This window comes from Nicotiana tabacum, chromosome 12, assembly GCF_000715075.1.
Source record: "Nicotiana tabacum cultivar K326 chromosome 12, ASM71507v2, whole genome shotgun sequence".
In the NCBI taxonomy this organism is placed as follows: domain Eukaryota; kingdom Viridiplantae; phylum Streptophyta; class Magnoliopsida; order Solanales; family Solanaceae; genus Nicotiana; species Nicotiana tabacum.
Genome location: NC_134091.1, coordinates 21,645,454 through 21,671,271, shown reverse-complemented (window position 1 = coordinate 21,671,271; position 25,818 = coordinate 21,645,454). Strand labels below are relative to the sequence as shown.

Below are 25,818 nucleotides of genomic sequence, written 5' to 3'. Positions count from 1 at the left end.
GTGATTATGGTGTGTGGGCTGTTTTGTGGTATATTGTGATGGAGATAAGGTTGAAAAATAATACTTACATGTTATTATTGTTATGTTCTTGTTGTTGTTGGTATATGGTATTGGAGGAGGAGAGCCTAGTTACCGGGGAGATGCTGCCCAAATTTACGTAAACGAGCTACTAGTTTAAGTTGAGGACTTAGCCTTTACTCAGTACTGATTTTGAATCTCCTTATAATGTGGTAGATTGGATTGAGTTGTTTGAAGAATTTCTTGGAAGGTATTAAGGACTCAGCGGAGTTAAGGTATGTTAAGGCTATCCCTCATTTTCTTTTGGCATGATCCGTACGATACAAACAAAACGAGCAAATACGCAACTTTCATAAATGACTCTATTCATAAAAATACTAGGGATGTCTATATTCTTGATTCTCCCTGTAAATTATTATTATATCATCTGTTTACGGGTCTCAGAAAAATATGTATTTGATAAAGTTTGTCCGAAAGGCATATTGATTTTATGATATTCGAGAAATCTTATTAACGTATTTCTTATGCATTTCATGCATTTATACATGTACATTGACCCATGACCAGAAGGCGTTATATACACGTATATTATATGTATATGGGATATGGGAAAAGGTTACAGCGTTATATACGCACTACCACCTGATCAGCTGGTATACGTTGATGATTTGCCCACAGTGGCCGAGATGATATGATGGGATGCCCTCAGAGGCTGATGTTATGAACTCATATACCTATGCATGGTATGACATTTATACGCACATGCATGACATTATAATATTAAATGATTCACAGATCTATTCAGACTTATATGTCGAGTCTTTTACTCTATGTTTCTCTCATGTCTATGATTTACTAATTTTTATTCCTTACATACTCGGTACTTTATTTGTATTGACGTCCCTTTATCCTGGGGACGCTGCGTTTCATACCCGGAGGTCCCGATAGACAGTTTGAGAGTCCTCCAAATAGGCTATCAGCTCAGCGGAAGGTGTTGGTGCGCTCCATTTACTCCGGAGTTGCTTGTTTGGTCAGTATGATTTAGACGTGTATTGTTTGGTATGGCGGGGCTCTATCCCGACCTTTATGATATTTATGTACTCTTAGAGGCTTGTAGACATATGTCATATATACGGATACTGGTATGGCCTTATAGGCCAGTACGTCATATGTATAAGTTGGTATTTCACGTTGTATTCTACTTATCTCACGGCAGCCTCTCCGACTCAGTTATCTATGATAGTATGATATGAAAAGATACGTCATGTTGGTACTCGGTTGAGTAAGGTACCGGGTACCCGTCGTAGCCCATCGGTTTGGGTCGTGGCAGAGAGTGTCATTGGAAATCGGATTTACCAATTTTAGTCCCTGGTGTCAACTAGAGAATCACATTTTATCATGTCGGTTACTCTTTTGTTTATACCTACCATTTTACTTTGGGGTTCAAGCCTCCTATTGATCCAGTAATCATTGAGTTTTGTCATTACTTCAACATTTGTCTTGGCCAGGTTGGCCCCATTGTGTGGAGGACTGTTGCATGCTTTCGTTATTTGTCGGATCTGGTTTCCGTCCCTTTTACCTTTCGGCGCTTGCTTCATCTTTACTCCCCCAAGTTGTTTCGTGAATGAGTTTTTTCTCTCGTGGCTAGAAGTAAGAGAATGTTGGTTAGCTCTGAAGATGATCGAGACCGTGGCTGGTATGCCCGTTTTGTTGCTGCCCCCACTAGTGGATTAGTGGGTAAAGAAAATATGCCTTTCCTAGAAAAATGGAACTTTACACGTAAGTATTCTTCTTTTTTTATTTTTATATATCTTGAATAATTTCATGTAATCACATACCCATTTTTTAGCAACCATGGAAGTCTAATATAAGATTTCCAACTTCCGTGCGTGGGTAGAAAAGATGCTAACTGCTGCCGCTATGGACAAAAGATCTTGGAAATTCCTTTCTCAAAAATTTGGTTGGAAAGTGAAGACACATGGTACTTTTTACCTTCATAGTTCTTCTTTTCCTCTTACTTGTTTATACAAGAATTTCTCATCCTTCCCTTTTCTTTTTGTTAGGATTTGCTATTCGTGGCATTAGTCCTGCATATGTTCCATCAACACTTTTCGTGAGTCTAGCTCAGGAACGAATTTTGAGTGCTTCTTCCTCCAAAAGGAAAACTGACGAAGCCTGTGGCTTTAATGATGAAGAAGAAATAGAGGAAGGATCTTTGGTGAGAAAGCCACGCGTCAGGAGACGTGTGATTTCTGATGATGAAACTTCTCCCTCTCATGACCTTCCCTCAAGGCTTGAAGAGCATTATTCACATGATCTGCTATCAACTCCTTTAGAGCGTCTTGTTCTACAATTTGTTCGTCCTCATGTGGATCATTAGTGTGTGTTGTAGACCTCTATCATGACCCAAAATCTGACTAGCCGCGATGACACCTAACCTCACCCGCTAAGTAAGCCAAATAATAATAATAAGATTCAATTAATATTTAACTGGTTCTAATACACTCCCCAAGGACTGGTAGTACAAATCATGGGCTTCTAAGATTTGAATTTACAAATTTGGTATGAAATAAAATACATCATCTGTTTGAAATATATATGAACAGATTAATAATTCTAAAGGTACCAAGAACAAGAGGCAGTTGTGACTGGATCGCAGGTGCACCTTCAATGCTAGCTCCCGCCATGCACAACAACATTAGCATCCAAAATCCGCATGTAAGGTGGAGAAGTGTAGTATGAGTACAACCGACCACATGTACTCAATAAGTAACAAACCTAACCTTAGGTTGAAAGTAATGACGAGCTTATACCAAGGTCAGAGTCCACACCCATATCCAATAACATCTCATAACAATAAAATTAAGGCAACACAAAGAATAACTCAATAATAAGATGCTCAGCTAGTTCACAGTTCTGAAAAAATAAACATTTTCTTTTCAAGTATAATAGTAAAAATCAATTATTTTCACGAAAATCACCAAAATATGAGTAAGTCTGAAAACTGTGATATTTCCCAAAAACTTTCTTCCACAATAGGAAATTTCATTTTCAAATGGCATGAGGAAAGTACATCTCTATGCCTACATGTCAATGTGTGTGCCAATGTAATGCAACATAGTGATAAACCATATGTATACTCTCAGAGTATCAATTCACTCAGTTTTCCTAGTCAATCAATCCTCTCAGTCACTCAATTCTCCCAATCACTCAATCCCCACAGTCACTCATGCCTCATAGTCACTCAATCCTCCCAAATCACTTGGCACTCGCGCTCGGCACTCGCACTTAGTAGGTACATGCGCTCACTGGGGTGTGTGTAAAGACTCCGAAGGGGCTCCTTCAGCCCAAGTGCTATAATCTGCATGGACAACTCACGTGCTGCACGGACAACTCACGTGCTATAGTATCAATATATGTATCCGCACGGATAACTCACGTGCTATAATAAGCCTATAAAGCCTGTTGCAGGAGGGCAGCCCCGATCCACATAATAATAAAGTCTATAAAGCCAATATGACATGTTGCGGCGTGCAGCCCGATCCCATAATTATCCTCACAATCTGGCCCTCGGCCTCACTTAGTCATCAATCTCTCCAGTCTCTCTTTCATGGGCTCACAATATCATGAAAATAGCCCGAAAGTGATGATATGATGTAACAATAAATAACAACAGAGACTGAGATATGATATGTAATGACGTGAATATGACTGAGAATGAATTTTCAATTTAAAACAAATAATTCACAGCAATATGACCTCTGTGGGTCCCAATAATACTGGCACATAGCCTCAATATGATTTTTAATAAGATCCTCAGCTCAATTTCTTTAGCACATACAACTACATAGAAAATACCAAGATTATTTGACTACACAGTTCCATAGAATTTGACCAAGTCACAATTCCTACGGTGCACGCACACACGCCCGTCACCTAGCATGTACGTCACCTCAAAACCAATCACATAACACATAATTCGGGATTTCATATCCTCATCTCCAAGATTAGAAGAGTTACTTACCTTAACAAGACGAACCCAACGTCGAGCAAGCTAATCAGTACTCAGAAAATTCCATTCCGCGCGTATCGACCTCTGAATGCCTTCTTGTCTCCTCAATTCAATGCCAACGATCCGAAACTGAAATTCACCCCTTAATGATACTACAACGATCTACTATACTAAGCAACTTCAATCTACAATATCAACATCCAATGAGATCAACATTAGTCGCCAATTCCATAGTTTAGGCCATTTAGACAATTTACCAAACACCTAGTGGGCATACATTTATACATTTCTTAACCATAGAATTAGTTCTTCCAACTACCATCATTTACTAACAATTCATCCCACCATCATTCTTTAACAACTTATAATCCTAACATCACATGTGTGACCAACCATTCTCACCCAACCAACAAAATTTCATCAAATAATCACCTTTCAATTTCTACAATGGGTATTCATTTAAATTTTATAGTTTATGGCTTCCAATCACTATACCATGAGTTACAATACTTGATTCATACTCATATTTTCATAATAAATCCATACATGTATACATAATACTCTCACACCCAAGAATCATACTTCTTATGACCTACTTTTAATTCAAATCCCGAAATTAAAAACTAGGGTATGAAACCTTACCTCTTTGATGAAGATCTTGTGATTAGCTTCCTTGATTCTTGGAGATTGGTGCAAGATTGGATGATTGGAATGTTAGGTTTACTCCTTCTCTCTCTAAAATGCTTTTACATCTCTCTAAAATATTAGGTTTTAGCTCAAAAATGACTTAAACCATCTCCCTACCCGGCCTTGGGGGTATTAAATGAGCTCCACATTCGCGGACGCACACCTGGGCAAGAGTCCGCGCATTCGGCCGTGCACATGAGGCAGAAAGTCTCAAATATGCGCGGCCGCGCATCTGGGCTCTCATATGACACAGGTCCAGTAAAATGGCCATAACGTTCTGTATACATATCCAAATGACAAATGGTTTGATGCGTTGGAAACTAGATTCAAAGGGCTTTAATTTGATAGGTTATACATCATATAACTCTTCATATCTTGAGAGTTATGCTCATTTGAAGTTAGATCTTGTGCAAATTCACTTGAAACTTTATCCCATCATATAATTTTCAACTTGACTTAGCCTTAGGGCTCTTCTTAGACCATAAACCATTCTTAATGCACCTCATACATATATTATCATGTTCACTTGATATCATTTAACTTATCAGTCTTGTTCATACCCGAATTAATATAATTAGCACCCGCCAATCTTTTTAATGGTCTTAAAGTACTTCAAAAATTTTTGGGGTGTTACAACCTCTCAGGTGAACCTTCATGGGATTGTTGAGGGGATCTCGTTGGGGAGGGGAGAGATGGAGTTCCATCCTGTTGGTTCAACTGATCATTTTCGTTAGTAGTTGACATAGTTGGTTGTCAAAAAACAGAATTTGGAAAGTGAAAAGATTATCAGTTTTCCGGTAACGGAACCAGTTTGTTTAATCAAAAATAGAATTCTCGGTCAAAGCCAATATTTAAAAAAAAATGGGTTACTGATAACCAAAATTTGCTTCACTTTCTCAATAATCTTAGGGGAAAAGAAAAAAGTGATGGAGATGATTAGCCAAGAAAAATAAGGAATGGACTAGCAATCAATCCCCAAAATTAAGGCCAAAAACTTTCAAGCATAAAGCAAAGAATTATAGTATGTATTTCAGTAATAATCGTAACTTGTCCTTACCAGATGAAATTCTTATCCTTATATAGGAGCATGCAATCATAACGGGTCTCATACTTAATTTGGACTAATTAAGGGCATTAATTACTTCGATTGTCCATTACTATAGATAACCGTAACTGACATATTTATGACTAAAGATTCCTTATAACTGCTCTTGAATCCCCTTCCTTATATACTTTTGATTCGTGTATCTTCCCTTCTTTGCGGTTTTCATTCATTTCGTTCTCGTTTCTCCTGTGATAACTGTCAGGCTCGGTTCTTTTCTCTTATGCTACCGCATGAGTGTTTCTCCCGTACCTTCCATGCATTCTTAATTCAGTTAATTGAGAATGCCACTTGTCGCTATATCGACGCTCCACGCATCATGACTCGTCAGCTTACTGATGCTCCACGTGTCATGTCTTTTTTTCACCAATACAACGAGTTTTTTGGAGCTATAGTAAACGGTTTTTCCTGTAAAAGAAGTTACTAAAAAATTATTTTGAGCAATAGTGAAAAACAAATGTGTGAAATAAGTTACTAAATGTAGCTTATCCTTAGAACTAAAAGCAATTTTTAAATTTTTTCCTATACTAGATAAGAACATTCTTCCCAAATACCTACATTTATCAAACCGGTAAGGACAGGAACTCCCTCATATATTATCGACAAGATCTCTGTGACTAAGTGTAATAACTCCGCCCTCTCTTTTAATTTGGTGATATCATAGTCTACATTTTACTTACATTAAATTGAAAATTATAATTAATGTCTCTCGTAATAACTACTTCCTCCGTTCACTTTTACTTGTTCACTATTCTAAAAATAAATTTTCACTTTTAGCATATCAAGAGAAAACAATTTCTTTTTTTCTGTTATACCCACAATATTAATTACTCATTTCAAATTATTTTCTCAAATTCATTAAAAATATATACATCAATTAATATGAGTATCATGATAAATTATGTATTTCATTTATTATTTTTTAAGGGTTGTGCAAAGTCCATGGTGGACAAGTAATAGTGAACGGAGGGAGTACTTCAACTTATTTTATTTTTTAAAATAATACTGATTGTAATAAATCTTACACGGCATCTCTTGTAATTTGCACTCAAAATCGCCTATTGAAAAGCTTGATCTAACAAAAACTGTTTGTATAAAACTAACAAAAGCACTTTGATTTGGCTAAACACAAGATGCAATTATTCATAAATATTTTTTTACCGAATTTCTATTTTACAAAATACTTTTCAAAATAAGTAGATTTTGAAAATTTGGCCAAATAGACTCGAAGTGGGCGTTTGGACATAAGAATTGCAAAATTCAAGGAAAAAGTGATTTTATTTTTCCAAGTAAAAATGATATTTGAAAATTAGAGTGTGTTTGGACATGAATACAATTTGGAGCTATTTGTAAATTTTTGTGAGTGATGTGAAATGAAAATTTTAAAAAATAATTTTTTGGAGTTTTTCAAATTTTTGAAAAATTCCAAAATTTAATTTCAAGTGAAATCTCAAATTTTCATGAACAAACAATTTCGAAAAAAAAATGAAAATTTTCCCGAAAAGTCGATTTTTTTTATGGTCATATGGGCCCCGAAGATCACTTCCTTTTTCTTAAAAAGTTGGTCAAACATCCTAACTCTCTAAAATAATAATTTTTTCCCTCAAAAATTAAGAACATCAAAAAAATTGGCCAAACAAGTTACTCCTATAAAGCTAATGACTACCTCGAATATGCTTAAAAGAAGCGTTACCGGAAGAAAGACAGGAGTAAAGTTATTTCATTTGAAAATCTTAAAAAGGAAATTAGCGCGGTTGAGTCCTGTTGGGGCGCGGGCGGGTTTTGTTTTGTTTTAGATATAGAAACACAAATAGAGTAAACAGTTGTAAAATTGATACATTTTGCACTGTTTAGTATCAGCCGGGGGAGTGGGTGGGAGGGAAAACCACCCAAATTTTATCAAACTTCGAATTTTGAAACAGCCCCCAAAATCCAAAACACTCAAACATATTGGCGGCTTATAAACCCAATAAACCTCTCATTTCTTTCCTCCCCGGTTCGTCAAATCTTCAATTCAACTATTTTTCTCTTGCTTTCTTAGTTAGAGTAGTTCTTGTAACTACATATGAAGAAGCAAGAGAAAGAGGCAATAATGGCGGATTTAGAAAATTGTGGCAGAGTTACACGGCTAGCCAAGAAAAGAGCAGCAGAAGCTATGGCCTCACAGCAACAACAACAGCCTAGTAAGAAACGGGTTGTTTTGGGTGAGATTCAGAATTTTTCTAATGTGGGTGTGAGTCAAATTAAGGGTTTGGACACTCAGCCTAAAAAACCCAAATCGAAGCAGCAGCAATCTAAGAGGAAACTGAAAAAGGCCGTGACTAGTAAAATTGTTAAGGAGGAGTTGAATGTGGATAATGTTGATGCTAATTACGATGACCCTCAGATGTGTAGTGCTTATGTTTCTGATATATATGATTATCTTCGTAAAATGGAGGTTAGTTCATTTTTCTTTGAATTAAATTGAACTCTTATTTTACTTGACATTGTTATTATATTTTTGCATTTGATTAATTATGTCTCATATAGCTGACCCGACTTGTTTGGGATCAGTAATGCAGTACTTAGGGGATACTGTACACCCCTCTGATGATGTACCTATCTCAATTTAGTTGCTAATATAATCATCCCTACCAAAAAAAACTAATTTGAAAGTGAGGGTTTATATAGCAAACCATGTATATTGGGATTGAGGTGTGGTTATTGTTATTGTTGTTGTTCAGTGACTTATAAGAAATTGATTTGGTTTCTTCTGCCTTATTTTGCAAAAAATATACAGGTTTGAAAATAGGATCTCGGAGATTGAAATGTGGTTACTTTATGAATTATTAGAATATTGGCTTTTAGATCTATAATGGTGCTGGGTGTTGTGTTTAGTGTTGTTATGTTGTTGGAATTTGGGTTTTGACAAATTTGGTGGTTTTGTGTTCAGATTGAGGAAAAGAGGAGACCTTTGCCTGATTACTTAGAGAAAGTTCAGAAGGATTTGAGTGCAAACATGAGAGGGGTATTAGTTGATTGGCTAGTGGAAGTTGCAGAGGAATACAAGCTACTTTCAGACACTTTGTATCTTGCTGTTTCCTACATCGATAGATTCTTATCAACGAATTTCATCACCAGGCAAAAGCTACAGCTTTTAGGTGTTTCGTCAATGCTCATTTCTGCGTATGTATCTTAGTTTTGCATTGTATTTAACTCATGGAAATTTGATTGTTTTATGAATTTGCTAATGAGTGTTCTGATTTGGTAATTTACAGGAAGTATGAGGAGATTAGTCCACCACATGTTGAAGATTTTTGTTACATAACGGACAATACATATACTAAGGAAGAGGTGGTGAAAATGGAAGCTGATGTGCTTAAAACACTCAATTTTGAGATGGGAAATCCTACAGTGAAAACATTTCTCAGAAGATTTACTGGGGTTGCTCAAGAAGATTATAAAAGCCCTAATTTGCAGTTGGAGTTCTTAGGCTATTGCCTAGCGGAGTTAAGCATATTGGATTATAGCTGTGTGAAATACTTACCTTCTTTGCTGGCTGCTGCCGTGGTATTCCTTTCGAGGTTTACACTACAACCTAATACACATCCTTGGAGTTTGGCTCTTGAACAATATTCGGGATATAAAGCAGCAGATTTGAAGGAATGTGTTCTTATCTTACACGACTTGCAATTAAGTAGAAGAGGAGGCTCTTTGGTGGCTGTGAGGGACAAATATAAGCAGCATAAGGTATTAATCTAAGTTGGTCATTGGTCATATTGTTGTAGATGCTTTGTTTAATTTGGTTATCTAACTTGACCTGTGATTTACTTGTTACAGTTTAAATGTGTGTCATCATTGACCTCTCCAGTGGAAATACCAGCTTCATTCTTTGAAGATACAAGACAATTGTAAATTAGGCTTCTGCTAGGACATACAATAGGAAGGAGTAGACAGTGTTCTTGGTTTTGCTTAAGCTGGAAAACTTGGCTAATGGTGTTTTAAGGATGCTTGTTTTAGTAGATTTTGCAGTCCTCAGATGTATCTGGTGTTAGGATTACTAACTGGTAGTCAGTAAGATAAGTTTGATAGATTTTGTAGCTTGGTTAGAAACAGATCCATTGAATTGATTGTGAAGTTATTGATTCCATTTACAAGTCTTGTATTCCAGGGATGATGTTTGGTAGTATTCGATACAGAGAAATCAGTCATGTAAAAAGCCTGAATAGCTTCAGATGAAAGAATAGATTGCCCAATTATATCATTTTGTTCATCTACATAATAGTATGGACAACTAGTAGATACTGTTATAATTATATTTTGAAATAATCCAATGAGGATGATAATGTTACTAAACTGGCAGAGAACTCTAATTTGTTGTGATCTTATGATGGGTGTAAATTTTACATGTTTCTTGGGTGAATCTATATGTTTCAAACTACATAGCTTGAAATATTTGATCCTTCATATTGAAACTGCATATTGTTGATACCATGTGACATTAGGAATCTATATGTTCTAAACTGGACAAAATGCCTTGTCTAAGTCAAGGAACTTGTTTCGAAAAGTAATACAGCTCCAAAAGGAAACACACTGAACATTACACCCTAAACTTGTCTGGAAAAGTTATTTATAAGCTTGGGAAAAGGGGGCTAAATATACCCCTGAACTCCTTTTAAAGTTTGGCACAATAATACCCTTGCCGTTAAACTTTAGGGCTAAAAATAACCCTAGTCACTAACCGTTCACTATTAAAGACTAATTAGCCTCTAATCAATTGGGTTAATGTCTATGACTGCCATATGGCTTAATTTTAGTTTTTAATTTTTAATCCAAACTCTTTAACTCTCCTAGGAACATCTTTCTTATTTTTACCAAATCAGTTATCTCCCTTCCTCCATAGAGGACTTCCCTTTCCCTTCATCACTGCCATAGCTGGTTTCTCAATAGCTTGGAATGAAATTTCCATTGCCATATATTCTATTTCAGAGAAGCAGCTGCCATTGTAGGCGATGTTCCAACATCTCTCTTCCATTAATCTTAACTTTTTTACAAACCCAACAAATTCTTGAACCATTTCTTCATAAAGAAAAATTAATTTAAGACAGTTACAATAAACTAACAAACCCAACAAAGTATTGAATAAGTTTCTTTCATAAAAAAGAAAAGAGAACTTTGGCAAATTACAATTATCTTAGAAACCCACCAAATAAATATACCAATTTCTTCACAAAAATTTATATAATTGAAAATGAAAAATTTAAGAATAATTACATAAACTTATCCAACACAATGACTTCTTTCGTATGAAAACATTCTTCCCTCATTCTACTTTCCTCTTTTCATACCATAAATATGTATTCTAATACCTGTATTAATCATTGAATCAAATCTTGTCTATAAGGATTTTTGATATTTCCATAGAGGAAACGGGAGACAAGAGGTAAGGTTTTTGCTAAAGAGAAAAATAAAAATGAAATAGAGGGAGAGTTTGACAAAAGGCCATGTGGCTAATTGGTGCTAATTAGCACACTTTGGGACTAATTAGTGTTAACCGGAAACCACGTTACTGACTAGGGGTAATTTTAGCCCTAAAGATTAACGGCAATAACACTATTGAGCCAAATTTTAAACAGAGGATATATCTAGACATTTTTGTAAAGTACAAGGATATATTTGACTATTTTGCCCTATAAACTTTAGTTTTACGGGTGACTTATTACCCCCTATTTTGTTTGAAGTGGAGCTAATACCATCTCAAAACATATTTAACCAATTTCATGGCTTGGGGATTTTTACACACGCCGACATCATATTTTCTTGTGATTTTATTTTTGTTTAGAAGGCACATTGTTTTATTAATTAATTATTAAGAAAGAAAAAAAACCTACTTTTCAATAGAAATATTTTAGAATTTTGAATTAAACTTCTCTATTCTGTTCTCAAATACCAAACCGCAGTATGTTGTATGAGTGCCTGTACTATTTTAGCCGAGTCTCATAGTCAATACAGAGTTTGCAATAGAGGATGGGAAGTAGCAGTAAGAACATCAACCAGATACTGGGGAAAACAATAAAATTAAGCAACTAAATGTCAGCATTTGAGCAACAAATAAATCATGACAGCGCGGTCACTGCCACTGCAGCTTCCTCACTTCAACGCAGTGCAACAGTCGGTAATTACAGTTTCAGCTCTGCCAAAACCTAAAACTAAGTCAATGCCATGATACTATCTGCACTATCTACAATGTGCTCCAAATATGACTTGTTGAATATTTTAGTTGTCCTACAATTGTACATACGTCCAAGCAGATTTCTGTCACAAGTTAAGGTATTACTTGTTACAAGTGCTTAAACGATCTCGTCCATCTTCAACATCACCTTTTCCTGTTTGTTTCACAACATCTATATCCGAACATCAAAGACACAGACCACATTGTCCGCAAAACAAGCTGCAACCTTGTTGCCTTCCTTGTTCCAGCACACTTCAAAGATTCCACCATTTCCACTGTAAGTTTTTATGATCTTGGCCTCTTTCACAGACCATATGTTCAAGCATCTATCCAATGACCCGGTTGCCAAGTACTCGCTGTTTGGGCTAAATGCAACAGAATAAACGGGATCCCTGTGTTTAAAATGGAAAAAGCCCCAAAATAAGTACTAACAAAAATCCAGTCGCATAACAAGAACAAAAGAAATATTTAAAGATGTATACGAAAGAAACTATGTCTAGCTTTATCTTTCACTCTATCCCTTGAAGCACTCGTAAAAAATAAATATTAGTAACAAGTAGTAGCAATAGCAATGATGATTCAACATTAGTAATAAAACATAACCAACCACAAAAAGAAATCAATAGTTCAACCAAGCAAAAGGAGAAAATCACCACAGTGCAGGAGTTTATTTTTGTCCCACTAGTTAACAACTATCTTTGCTAATGATGATACTAATAACTGCTTTTATTAAGCAGCAATGACTTCTTCTATGAGACTTTTTAGAAGGTTCAATCACCTCAACACCTTTTTTTCCAAAAAAGACATAAAAAGCAACTGCATAATTACAGCCATTACCTATGGCCATTCAGACTGTGAAGGAGACGGCCAAGTTCTACATCCCATAGCTTCACTGTGGAGTCAAAAGAGGCACTACAGAGGAAATTAAAAGTTCAGCAAAAAAGAATAGGCACATAAAATTATAATAATTATAGGATAAAAGAATAGGCACATCAAATCATAAGAATTATAAGATTTAAGTACAACAAAATAAGGTATTCATTGTCTGATGCCCAGATTATCCCCGGGAGGTGAAGGATTATAGCACATCAAGCACACTTGACAAACGTAAGTTATTTCTTAGCTAATGTTAAAAATGTCACTAAATGAGGACATATTGATCTTAAATTACAGGGCAGCACTTGTAAGGAAATAATAGGAACCAACAGCAGAATTCCTGATGTGCACAGATCATGTCTCTGGAGATATTGTAGCTCTATGAAATATAAGAAGTGTAGATAGAATTAGGGGGAAGCTACCTCTCAACCTCCCCAACTTTTTTTTTAAAAAAAGTTAGTCAATCAATCAAGTACACTTCAATCCCAAACTAGTCAGGGTCGGCTATCTGAATCTTTTGTATTCATTCCTATTTATTCTGGCACATTTCATTCCAATACTAAATAATTGCCTTTTAAGGAGTGGAAAAATAAGAGTAGGATTGGTCTTAATTCGAAGGCTATGTCAAAGACGAGAGGGTTGGCTTAACTGTTTGGATCGCCATCTTCACCATTAAAGCATTGAGAGGAATACAAGCGTCAAATGGTAAAGTGATAGTGTGATACATTGTTTTTGCCATGGATGAGCAAAAACAACGTACGACAGGAGGAGGAGGAAAGACGCTTCAAGCAATAATTGTCACTTTGTTAGTTTCTATAGATCACCAAAACCAAGTCCACATATAAAACTATCATCCCTTAGACCTTTACCACATCAATTATGATAGAATAATAGAACTAGATCTGATAGAAACAAGAGCCTTGAGTTACCACCACGTGCCAGACCATTATGGTAGAAGCAGCAGGTCATCCACCGTATGACCTGTGGCAATAGGTAGGATCGTAACCTACTTTCTTACCCTCAATGTAATGGTGCAGAGTATTTACCTGGCCAGCAACAACTGTTGATTTGGGTTGCTCGTACCAGGGCCTGTTGGACTCCATCTGATGGTATAGATCTCCTAAAAGATTAATACTGTAAAAACACTGATGTCTGATCTGATAAAGCGAATAAAACAAAAACAGGAAAAGAGAAACAACATATTCAAAGTTCTCAGTATATGTATATAAACTTAAATGCTGCACCTTGGCATGTTCTTTGAAATCATGCACGCAGGCATCTTGTTTCACGCTCCATATCTGCACAACAGACGAGAGTTATCGACCAATTTCACAGAGCATCAATTGAAGGTGATTCTTCGAAACAACATATTTGTACTATCTTAAAGGAAGTGAATCTATAAATCAACTTTCACTTAGTCTCTTCCTCGATTACCAATTATTTCTAATTAATCAGAATCTGGAGTTCTGGAATGTGTTTGAACTAGAATTTTTTTAACTAGCTTAGGGTTACTGATTTAGTATTCAAGAATCTAGGTTTTTTCATTAAAGAGGTTAAGCACCACACATTCTTTCTTTCTTTCTTTTTTTCCATCAGAGGTTAAGGGTGTACGGCGACATATGCAAGTTTTACAGAATTAATTTGTCCTAAAAAACAAAATGAGTAGTGGAGAGAAACAGGCCCAAAATGGAGCAGCCAACTAGTCTTGGATTGAGGCGCAGTTGTAAGAGGTTAAAGGTGATATTTAAAGCTTATTGATTATCAGAAAACAAATTTATCACGTTCTTTGCAAGATCTAGTTAAGCATGCATTTGTTTACAGATGCAAGACTTCACACAACTATTTGAATATGTTCTATCAATCAGGACCTCCCAAGAGAGAAATAACTGACAGGAGCAGAATTATCAGAAGGAATAGTATGCATTTGTATCAGCTAATCTGTAATGACTATGTTAGCAAAGAGAATGTTAGCAATTACCTTAGCCGTGGTGTCATCAGAGCACGATGCCAACAAGGAGCCTGAGGGGTCCCACTTGATTGCATTGACTTCACTCTGCAATCACAAAGATAAGATCTTTTAGTAACGCTCATAAAAAGAAGACAGCATAATTGTACTTGTGGGATTACACTAGGCTGCTGTTGTATTTATCATGCTAAAGTTTTGCATCTGAATGGGACTTATCACAAAATAGTTGGTATGATCTAGAACACAAAATTAGAACTACAACTTTCAACTTATAGGGTGAAATTCCAAAAAGATGAAAAAGAAACGAATGTCCGAGCAATTGTCGTGCACAGTTGCTTGATAATGCAAATGCTTGAGAAATCATCATGCAGTCAAACCATTAGTTTTCATGGCCAGAGAAAGGGGTCAAAAGATTCTTTAGCCTCTCACTACCATCTGTGTACCTACAACTACAAGTTACAACCTCACAGGCATCGAGATACAATGAATACAAGTTGTATCTTCATAATCAGGTACTCAACGAAGGCAACAGAGGTAAACATGTTTTACGATATGTTCACAATTAGACTTTCGCTTTGAAACATTTTAAGAGCATTTTACGATGTGATGAGCATAAACCCCAAGAGAGTTAATATGTCCACCCCTGTACCTCCCAGAGGTGCACAGTAGACCAGCTCCAATATAATATTTACAGGCAATTGGTAACCAATCAATAACCACATATGGAACAATTTTCCTACCAAAAAGAAAAAGGAGTAGTACTGGAGCATCACCTGATGCCCCGAAAAAGTTTTGACAGGCCGACTCTCTCCAACTTTACAAACATAAATCATGTTATCAGTGGAGCAGGTTGCAAAGGAATTGTTGTTTCGCCAATCAACATCAAGAGTCGGAGCTGGAATATAGTTATATATCAATAATGAGAAATAAGAAACAGAAGAAATCAAAGTGAGTAATGGGAAAAAAGCTTAGGAGCATAGTTAAATCAGAACAAAGGAAAAGCACCTGAATGAAATTCAAATTGCTGCTTCCATTCGCCTGACTTTACATCCCACACAATGGCAGTTTTGTCTACACTACCACTAAGGAGATAATCACCTTTCTTATTCCACTTCAACGAGAAGATTGGCCCTTTATGTTTGATTAGAGTATTTACCAGTTCCCCTGGATATGAAGTGACTCGTGAGATCGATCATGAATATCAGCATACACATTTGGTGCCATAAGACATACTACAGGTGCCGGAAACAATTAGCAAGGAAAAACCTAAACGGAAGTTAAATTTTTGACAAAAGAATCCAGTTTGATATCTTTTAACATGTTCTGAATGGACGGAACAATGACACACAAAGGAAAAAATAAGTCAAAGAAATTGGACCACGCCATGATTTACGCACCACTTACAACTTGCAGAAGAAAGCGATTTTATGAAATTTCAGGTGGTTCGAGAAGAGATTTCTGCAAATGCTTTTTTAATCAGACCTGACTTGGATTAACATTTCAGATTAAGTTGCAGACCCCTTTGAAAGAGGATTAGCTTATTGTTCAGCAAACCAGTATGAATCTGCTATACTTGCCGGAGGAGATGGCCTTCGGCTCGCACTGTATGACATATATTGATACGTATATTGAAGCTGTAATTTTAATAATCTCATCAGTTATTGATCTTCCAGGGAACTCATTCATTTCTTCATTTTCTTCAGGCGTTTTTGGGCTGCGCATGCATGACGCTCAAAGATGATGAGACAAGGAGATCTACTGTTAAAAATCTAGGCCAATTCATCAAAGGGTGTATTCCAGAATAAGCATACACCCTTCACTGTTTTTTTCTTGCAGGAGCAATGTTGCCCAGATCCTTCGTATTCCTTGCCTGTTGCCACACCCGTGTCGATCCAAAAGACTTGGGCATGGGTGTGGGATCCACACTGGATTTTATGGTCCTAACTTATAGCCTATTTGGCCAAGCTTTTTTTTGGCCAAAAGTGCTTTTTTCCAAAGTTAAGGTGTTTCACCAAGCTTTTTAGAAGGGGAAAAAATGATTTTGAGTATAAGCACACTCCCAAAAGCACTTTTGAGAAAAATACACTTAGAAGCATTTCTTAAAAGCTTGGCCAAACACTAATTGCTGCTCAAAAATGCTTTTCAAATTAGTTAGTCAAACACAAATAATTTCACACCACAAGTACTTTTTGAAAAGCACTTTTGAGAAAACACTTTTCAAAATAAGTTGATTTTAGAAGCTTGGCCAATCAGGCTATTAGATGCTTTGACTACATCTATGGCCAAGAAGTATAGGTTGATTGGATATTTGGTTTAAAGTTGGTTTATGTCTCACACAGACATATATATATATATATATATCAAACTATTAGATGCTTTGACTACATCTATGGCCAAGAAGTATAGGTTGATTGGATATTTGGTTTAAAGTTGGTTTATGTCTCACACAGACATATATATATATATATATATCAAACTATTAGATGCTTTGAACAAGAAGTATAGGTTGATTGGATATTTGGTTTAAAGTTGGTTTATGTCTCTCTCTCTCACACACACACACACACACGCGCACACATAAAGTACACATTATTATATGAGGTAACTTATGAATAAAACACTCCCTCTGTTCCAATTTACGTAAACTTGTTTGACTAGGCATCGAGTTTAAGAAAAAAATGAAGACTTTTGGAATTTGTGGTCCTAAACAAGTCAAAATATTTGTGTGGTTATAAAAGCTTCTCATTATGGGTAGAATTGTAAGTTTAAGCTAAATTGTTTCCAACTTTAGAAAGGGGTCATTCTTTTTGGAACAGACCAAAAAGGAAATAGGTTCACATAAACTGGAACGGAGGGAGTATTAAGTTTTACAAAAGAATTTAATTATACTAGCTTTGATTTAATAACTTTGATTAAAATTTCAAAATATACACTTATATATGTTGCAATACACATTAATGGTTGTCTCTTAACGCTTGTACCCATACTTCTATTTGTATCTCTGAATCCTAAGATTTGGGTGATGACTAATCCGACTTCTAGATCCACACCCGTATCCGAGCAACATACTGTAAGAGGCCTCCACAACTATCCTTAAGAAGCCAGTGAAGCGCTTGCCAGCAATTGCCCAAATGACTTGGCATTGACAAGAATATTGCTATTTACCAATGCCACATTAATCTCTAGTAATCTCTTTAATATTTATAAAGGTGGTACCTAGATCAACTTGCGTCCACCTCGCTATTCCACTGGATACCTACTACCTTTCAGGGTAACTTTGCCACCAAGACTTAGGCAGAAGGGAGAAATCACCTAGCTTTTTTGGGCCTCTGGTACGATGTAAACCTTGGACTTATATGACTTTGATTCCACTTTATTCACCACTAGACCACACCCCTGGATGCATGCGCAAGCTCCTGATCCGAATCATCTTTCTGGTCTTAAAAGTGGTTCACATCTCTCTCAAAGTTGAAACTAATGTGCAGGATGCTACCTCCTAATGAGTAGCATAAGGCAGATGCTTTTTCTGAGCCTGTCCCCTACCTTAAAAACCAGACTTGGTTACCTAGTAGGAATCTAGCTTGTGACGGAAACTACGACACATCTCGCTTATGCTACCTATGCCGTTAAACCAAGGCCCCAGAGCTAAGTTACGCAGCTGATGTAGCTAGTATCTACCTGCAGCTGTCCTTTCAATGACCACCAGTAACCTCCTCATAATGCAGATCATCTTTTTGGTCTTATAGGTGATTCAGAGCTCTCTCAATGTTGAAAACTGATATGCTGGAGGCTACCTTCCAACGAGTCAGCATAAGTTAGACAGCTGCTGTAGCTAGTATGTATTCAAGCTACCCTTTCAAGGTAATCGATGTTTGAAACTCTATGAAAGTTGGATGATAAAAGGGTTTTCTCACATGCTTTTTAGAATTGAAACCGTGATGCATCATAGTCCTTCAGGAGAGAAAAGTTGCAGGCCTTGCTGAAAGCTGCACATTAGGATTCTGATAAGGCTTCCCTCTAGAAAGGGAAGTTGAATAACAAAAGGAGAAATGAGGGATGAACGGCATTGAAATGGAGTACGGTAGCAACGTGATTTCAAGAAGATCGATCCTTCATATGAAAATGCTACCAATTTCAGAAAGGTTACAGCCTTTTAGTTTTAACTATATAAGTTATCATGCATACTGTAGTACGGTTCGATGAATTCTGTATCTTGTGGATGCTGTGAAGTAGCACCCTCTTGGTGCTATAACAATAAACTACTTTACTACTTCTCCAAAAAAATAAAAAGATCATAAAATGTAGGTTTCCCTGCCACTCATTGGTGTACTCATACATTCAATATCTTCAATACCAACTTATCTATTGCATTTTCCGATACCCCATTGGTCAAAAACAGAAAGTGTTAAAACAAGATAGCCTACCATCTCGGTTCCAGATTCTAGCTTGACCATCATAAGAACCCGTTGCTAGTAGGTTTCCCTCGCCCTACACAAGGAAGAAGTCATAAAAACAAGATCTAATAAGAACGTACATGAGCATTGGCAATTCATAAGACATGCAGAAAAGAAAAAAGGGAAGCCAATAATAATCTCCAAAAAACTTACATTCCACTCGAGTGTTGTGACATCCTTGCTTTTCTCGTTTGTTCGACCTTTAAAATGCTTCAATACCATGACATTTACAGGCCCATTTTGCATACGAGAATGACAAGGACCATCTCCAATTGTCCAAATTCTAGCAGTAGAATCTCCAGACCTGAGTTGAGGATTTCATATAATTAGCAATAAGAAAAGGAAATCCAAATAATAATTTTATCACCGGTGACCCTATAGATGTAAGCCTACCCTGGTCAAGATTTTGGTTTTTAGTATGTCACACTGTTCAAGATTTTGGTTTTTAGTATGTCACTGTTCAAGATTTAGGTGTAATACAATCTCATTTTTAAATGAATTATTTGCTTATATATTGATATTATTAACTGCGAACATTCCAGTCAATGCTGGCATTCTAGTGACAAATTTAGTGTACAACTTAAAGCAAATCATTCATGTTAAAAAGCACATGCAGTCAAGCAGGATTTCTTAGAAGACAAATGGTTGTCCCTGCAAATATCTTCAACCATCTTGATATGGCACATTCCTCATGTCTGCATTCAAGATAGCAATGATATATTTATTTCCTTTTTCAACAGAAAGCCCTGCTGATCAGATAGCATCTCCTCATCATATTAAGCTCATAGATGGTGATTACTTCTGGGGCATATATTTCTCACTTGGACAAAATCCTTTTAAGTTGTTTCTACAGTATGCCTTACCCCTAAGGTGTGGTGTTTTGCTGTTTAGACTATAAACAAGGTTACCTACTCCCCCCAAGAAGACTACGTTAACGATAAATTCTAAAGCAGAGCAATAAGTTTCAACTATCCTGGAAAAGAATGATGATTGTTTCCAAAGTGCTAAAGCTCAACGAATAATACGAGATAGGGGTATAGAAATGAAATATCAATTGACTCCTACAGAAGAGCAGTATCAAAAGAGATATTAATGTGCTAACCCAGATGCAAGAAGTGAACCGTCTGGACTCCAGGCACATGCAAAGACCTGTGATAAGTTTGAGAACAACACAATATTGTCATGCTAATACCAACAAAATTTACCACATTAAAAATTGAGAATCATACTAATTTGAGAAGCTGCAGATTATATCTAATTATACCTCGGATGTATGCCCATCCAAAACCAGTACATCAGAACTCGGGATTTCACATGGCAGCGAGGTAGAGCTTGTGCAAACCTCCATTGGCTCCGGATCTGTTTTGCAGTTCCAGAAAGTCAAGTGATTAAGAATTTTATGCTTATAATGGGATTAACAAAATTCAGATATTCCAGGATGGCTTGCAGCTGTAAAGTTCATAAAGACTAAGTTATTGAGATTTAATACCAGCAGCCTTTCCATTCTCCTCATGCGTGACAACATCTTTATCTCCATTGGCTTTCACGTCCATGGGATCCTCGCGTGGTTTTTCTTTGTCCTTATTTTTCTCTCTCTCCTTATCCTTCTCAATTTTCTCTCTCTCTCGATCTCGATCTTGCTCTTTTTCCTTCAATTGTTTTTCCTTCTCCCTTTCTCTAGCAGGTTCTCGTCCATGCTCCCTCTCATGGACATTGTTATCCTTGTCTTTTCCCCTAGGCTTATCTTGCCGAAGCTTTTCCTTTTTTTCTTTTATTATTTTTTGCAGCTCATATACATCCTTCGTGATAAGATCAATGGGTTGTAAAAACTGGAAGTCTTCATCCGTATCTGTGTCATCCTGCATGCCTTATTTATTATCAGTCAGTTTCAAGTTCTCAGAAGAGCTTGGACACAGGACTCAAATGACAAGCATCACGAATTTTGCACTTACATTGCTCAAATTTGCTTCCAATTCAAGATATTGAATTCCCTTTTGTAGAAAGGTAACCAGAGCACCAGGGGGAACTAAATTTCCATCTATTGTGCTCTTATTAATCCCCGCCTCATATCCTAAAGCAAATGCTGAATGCGTAAACCCTGTAAAGCAGTCAGAAACAAGGAGATTCAAGATTAATAGCAAAAAGAATAAAGAGTGGTGACTAAGAATATGAAAACAGAAAAATTTAAGAGAATTTCAACTGAGAATGGATAAATAGATAGAATCATATAAGAGTGATCACCTAAGAGACCTAAAACATAAAAGGGTTCATTTAACCAAATATGTCCATCACAACAAAAGATATACAAGGAATGTATATTCGGGAAATTTAATAAAATCACAAAAAATTGAATGACAATCAAAGTCATGGAATTATTGTCCCAAAATGAGAAGAAGAAGGAAGATAAGAGACCCAAGAAAAAGAAGGTATATCCTAGATCAACTGGCACAACACTATTTCATTAGCAACTACTTTGCTTCTGTATCCAAGGGTGTGACTTAGTGGTCAATGAAATGCGTTAAGAACCACGAGGTCTCAAGTTTAAATTCTAGCGGCAAAACCACTTCGTGATTCCTCCCATCTGTCCAGGCTTTAGTGGATAGAATTACCTTGGTACCTCTACTGGTGGAGCCAGGTAGCAAGTACCCCATGGAATTAGTCCTGCGTTGGCCCGAACAACACGATTATCCAAAAAAAAAAAAAACAACTTTGCTTCTAAATGAACATCATAACATGCATATGAAGTACTCTACTGGACCTGGAAAATTCACATCGAACAGAAACTGTTCTCAAGGGAACATGTCCAAATCAACCGAGAAAGATATAATCTCACTTAGCCATCCAATTTTTAACTTGTTAAAATAACCACCCTCAACTAATTGATATTATGTGGAAAATAATATGTGCTTCGGCCGTAATTCACATCGGATGAAGCAGAACTTTTGTGCTAGGTCAGAAATATCCTTTTCAAACAAATTAGCGGTGAAAACTCCAATCTACCGCACCGTATAAGAAAAATTCATTAATAGAGGTGTGCAAAACAATCATTAATTGATAGCTAACATCAAACTAATTAGTTAACAGCAAGTTTGCCTTTATAAGGGAACAAAATCCATTACATGTCAAATCATTTGAAAGTGCCACAAAAAAAGGGTAGCTCGGTGCACAAAGCATCCCGCATTCACGTAGGGTTCAGAAAAGGGCCGCACCTCTAGGGGTATGATGTAGATAGCCTACCCTAATGCAAGCATTTGAAAGTGCCACAAACATACAAATAGTTCTATCCCGCAATTCTTGCATTTGCTTGAAGCCATATAAACATCGTTTCATTGTTCTATCTCTCCCTTTGATTACAAAAGGAAGAAATTGAGCATGCAAGCTTCTAACCTTGAAAACTAACAGCTTCTTTCTGTGAGCAAAGGAAGTCATGTTCATCCTCTTGACCGAAAATGACTTCCTCCTGGAAAATTGGGAAAATAGTAATTTCCGTCCTTGTGATATTCAACTATGCAATTTTAATAAATAAAGTGGGTGATTCTAGCCCAATCACTAACGAAACATGACGGAGAAAAATGGCCTGTTAATACTCCAAGGGGCAATTCAGGTCAACTTTGTTAAAATATTTTCAAAATAACCTAATTCTAAAAACGATAATGTCTTCCCATCACATCCCCCCCCCCCCCCACACACGTTGGAACTGAACAGAGCTGCTCAATCATCGAAATCACGAATACCCAGCGCCACCACGTTTGGCCTTCCAAACTACGCTTTCATCATTTCTACTTTCGTTCTCCTTAGCCAATAACTAAACTGACATGCACTCTCCATTTGTAAGAAACAAGTTCAGATGTGCAAATATAAAACACACATCCAATAAGTCAGTGAAAAATAAGCGAGGATTCAAGTACGGGTAGGCGTTCGGTACAATATTAAGAACTACAGTTCGGTACTTCGATATTCGGTAAATCAATTATGCATACCAAATACCGTACCAAAGTAGTTTGGTACGGTTCGGTATTTCTTGTTTGGTTCGGTACGGATTTGGAACGGTTTCGGTAGCCAACCAAAATAAACTGAAATGATTTTTGCATTAGGACCTATGCTAAAAAACAGAAGAACATGCATATAATAATCTCTCCAAAAAGTAAGTATAACCCAAATAAGTTGTCATTGTAACAAGAACTTTTTAGGATATCAGATAATTCTTTAATTTGTTTGTAGTATTGACAAGAAAGTGGAATCAGAAAGACATTTTTTTACCTTGAGACCAATGAAAGCGGAAGTTAAAATAGTGATCAAAAACAGAAGACCCATATGTAAAATTGTTGAGAATGTAAGAAAACCATAAGGGACTTTGGCTTAGTCTTATTGGGTTAGGGGTAACAAAGTTGGAATTTTGGGCTAGAAAGACAAAGTTAAAATTTTGGGCAGCGCCGCTGGCAGTGTAGGACTAGGAAACACAAGAATACTTAAATAATTCGGTATTTTGGTGTACCGAAATATTGAAACCTCAATACCAAGTACCGTACCGAAATACCGAATAACCGAAAAATTGATACTGAATTATACCGAGATACCAAATAAACCGATACTGAAATACCGAATTAATTCGGTCCGGTTCGGAGTTCGGTTTTTCGGAATTTTATGCCCATATTCAAGAAGAAAATCAGCTTGACCGAAGCCTGTATAGGAATATTGAAAGGGAAAGAACCACATGAATCCTCGCTCGAATTGAACAAAAATTGAGAAGAGAACTCGAAATTTGACAAAATCGAAGTGAAAAGCACTCTAATAAGAAATTAGCCATGAGTTTCCTCTTGAGGTTTCATCAAATTTAGTTAAGCAGTGCATTTTGATTCAAGCAGAAAGAACACTTAAAGAAAAGTATGGTTCATAGGTATTTATGTACAGGTTCACGGCTTGCAATGACTAATGACCTAGACTCGATTTTCATGTAGCTTGCAGACTGTCTGTAATGAATGGTGAACCGGAGTATTATTTTTGTACAACTAAGAATGCGTTATATACAATCAAATTGGAAACAGTAGCCCCCTAAGCCAAAAAGTAGCATGTATAATATCCAAATTACCCTATCTAGTATTAAATTTTCCGTTAAAGACCGTTTGCTTCAGTTAGTGAGGGACTAGAATCACTCTCTTTTTTTAATTGAAGGTTAAATGCGCTAAGTCAAATATTATAGGGATCAAAACTGGAATAACACAATAACACAGGGATAAATAATGTTATTTCCGCTGGGAATACCTAGGGCATGCCAAAAACACACATAGGGATAGATCTTTCCCTATAGCTTCTTAATAGCAAAAATTTAATTAGAAAAACATAAATTACTCTAGTCCCATTCACTCCTAAAATTGTTCAAATTAACATTCCATAAGCAACATAAGCCAAACAAGTTGGCAAGGAGGGGAGTGCAAACAAGTGTTCAAGAACAAAACCAGGCAAAAAGTAACAAACCTATAAACCTAGTTGAACGAGAAGTTCAAAATCCAACAAAGTTATCAATAAAAAAAAGAGACACACAGACACACAAGAATTATAATCTAACCTATAAACCTAGTTGAACGAGAAGTTCAAAATCCAACAAAGTTATCAATAAAAAAAAAAGAGACACACAGGCACACAAGCAATATAATTTATGGGGTAGCAATGGTGGCTCAACAAAATTAGTAGCCTAAAGCCAAATAAATAATTTATGTATTTTTTTGTTCACAACAACAAAAAACTGATAGTAATAATAGAATTTATATTGGTAAGGGTAATTCAAGTTAATTTTGTCTACGAATTTCAATATTGTCTAAGTCAAAATAACATCAGAAAAATCTATTAAAAATTTGCGGGGCGCCTAAAGCAAATCCATTGAGCCACCCTTGTAAGGTAGCAATTAATATTAAATTGAACCCTAAGAAGGACGTACCTGATTCTTGAAGGTACCGGAAAACGAGGTAGTTAAGCTCCGATGAGGTAATAGAAATCATTCTTGCGAATCGACGCCGGCCAAAACAAACACCATGTGCTCTCTCTCCCGAGTGAAAAGGATGTGTGTGTTAGAAAGAGAGAGAGACGTGCGTTAATAGATGTGTTTTTCTGCACCATCGTTTGGAATTTGGAATCAAGTGTAGATGCTGAAATGACTATGATACCCTCAATGTCAGGCCTTTCTTGGGTTATTAAAATTTGGGCCGCCCAGCCCATTAATCTATATATTAGTATATATCTATGTCTAGATATATATATATAAAGGAATAAAGTTACTATATATAATTGGCATTGTGGTTAAGCCAAGTGGCAAGCTAATAAATATCAATAGTATATAGTAACTTTATTCTATATTTGACTATTTTAGTTAAATACAAATATATATATATATATATATAAAATTGGCTACAAATTAAATATGCTGGAAAATCTAAATATTTATATTATATTAAAAGCACAAATGCCTTTAGCGAAATGTCGTTCGTCATTTTTACT

The 25,818-nt window shown here is 36.3% G+C and overlaps 2 protein-coding genes across 3 annotated transcripts; one reads left to right on the top strand and one right to left on the bottom strand.

Annotated features, from left to right (window-relative positions):
- The first annotated feature begins 7,576 nt into the window (after nt 1-7,576).
- Nucleotides 7,577-9,987, top strand: LOC107788519 (putative cyclin-A3-1). The gene is made up of 4 exons (XM_016610194.2): nt 7,577-8,256; nt 8,752-8,984; nt 9,077-9,548; nt 9,639-9,987. Exons 1-4 carry the CDS (start codon nt 7,885-7,887, stop codon nt 9,711-9,713), a joined length of 1,152 nt encoding a protein of 383 aa, XP_016465680.1. The 5' UTR covers nt 7,577-7,884; the 3' UTR covers nt 9,714-9,987.
- Nucleotides 9,988-11,856: 1,869 nt separating this feature from the next.
- Nucleotides 11,857-25,440, bottom strand: LOC107788516 (WD40 repeat-containing protein HOS15). 2 transcript variants are annotated; one of them, XM_075226216.1, is made up of 14 exons: nt 25,262-25,440; nt 21,279-21,424; nt 20,816-21,185; nt 20,591-20,685; nt 20,429-20,475; nt 19,480-19,630; nt 19,297-19,360; nt 15,878-16,036; nt 15,646-15,767; nt 14,885-14,959; nt 14,151-14,204; nt 13,953-14,026; nt 12,868-12,942; nt 11,857-12,422 (listed from the first exon to the last, which is right to left on the bottom strand). In XM_075226216.1, exons 1-14 carry the CDS (start codon nt 25,320-25,322, stop codon nt 12,203-12,205), a joined length of 1,713 nt encoding a protein of 570 aa, XP_075082317.1. In that variant the 5' UTR covers nt 25,323-25,440; the 3' UTR covers nt 11,857-12,202. The 2 variants fall into 2 exon arrangements, with proteins under 2 accessions (XP_075082317.1, XP_075082318.1); XM_075226217.1 differs by having other exon boundaries at nt 20,816-21,193; nt 25,262-25,423.
- Nucleotides 25,441-25,818: the final 378 nt, after the last annotated feature.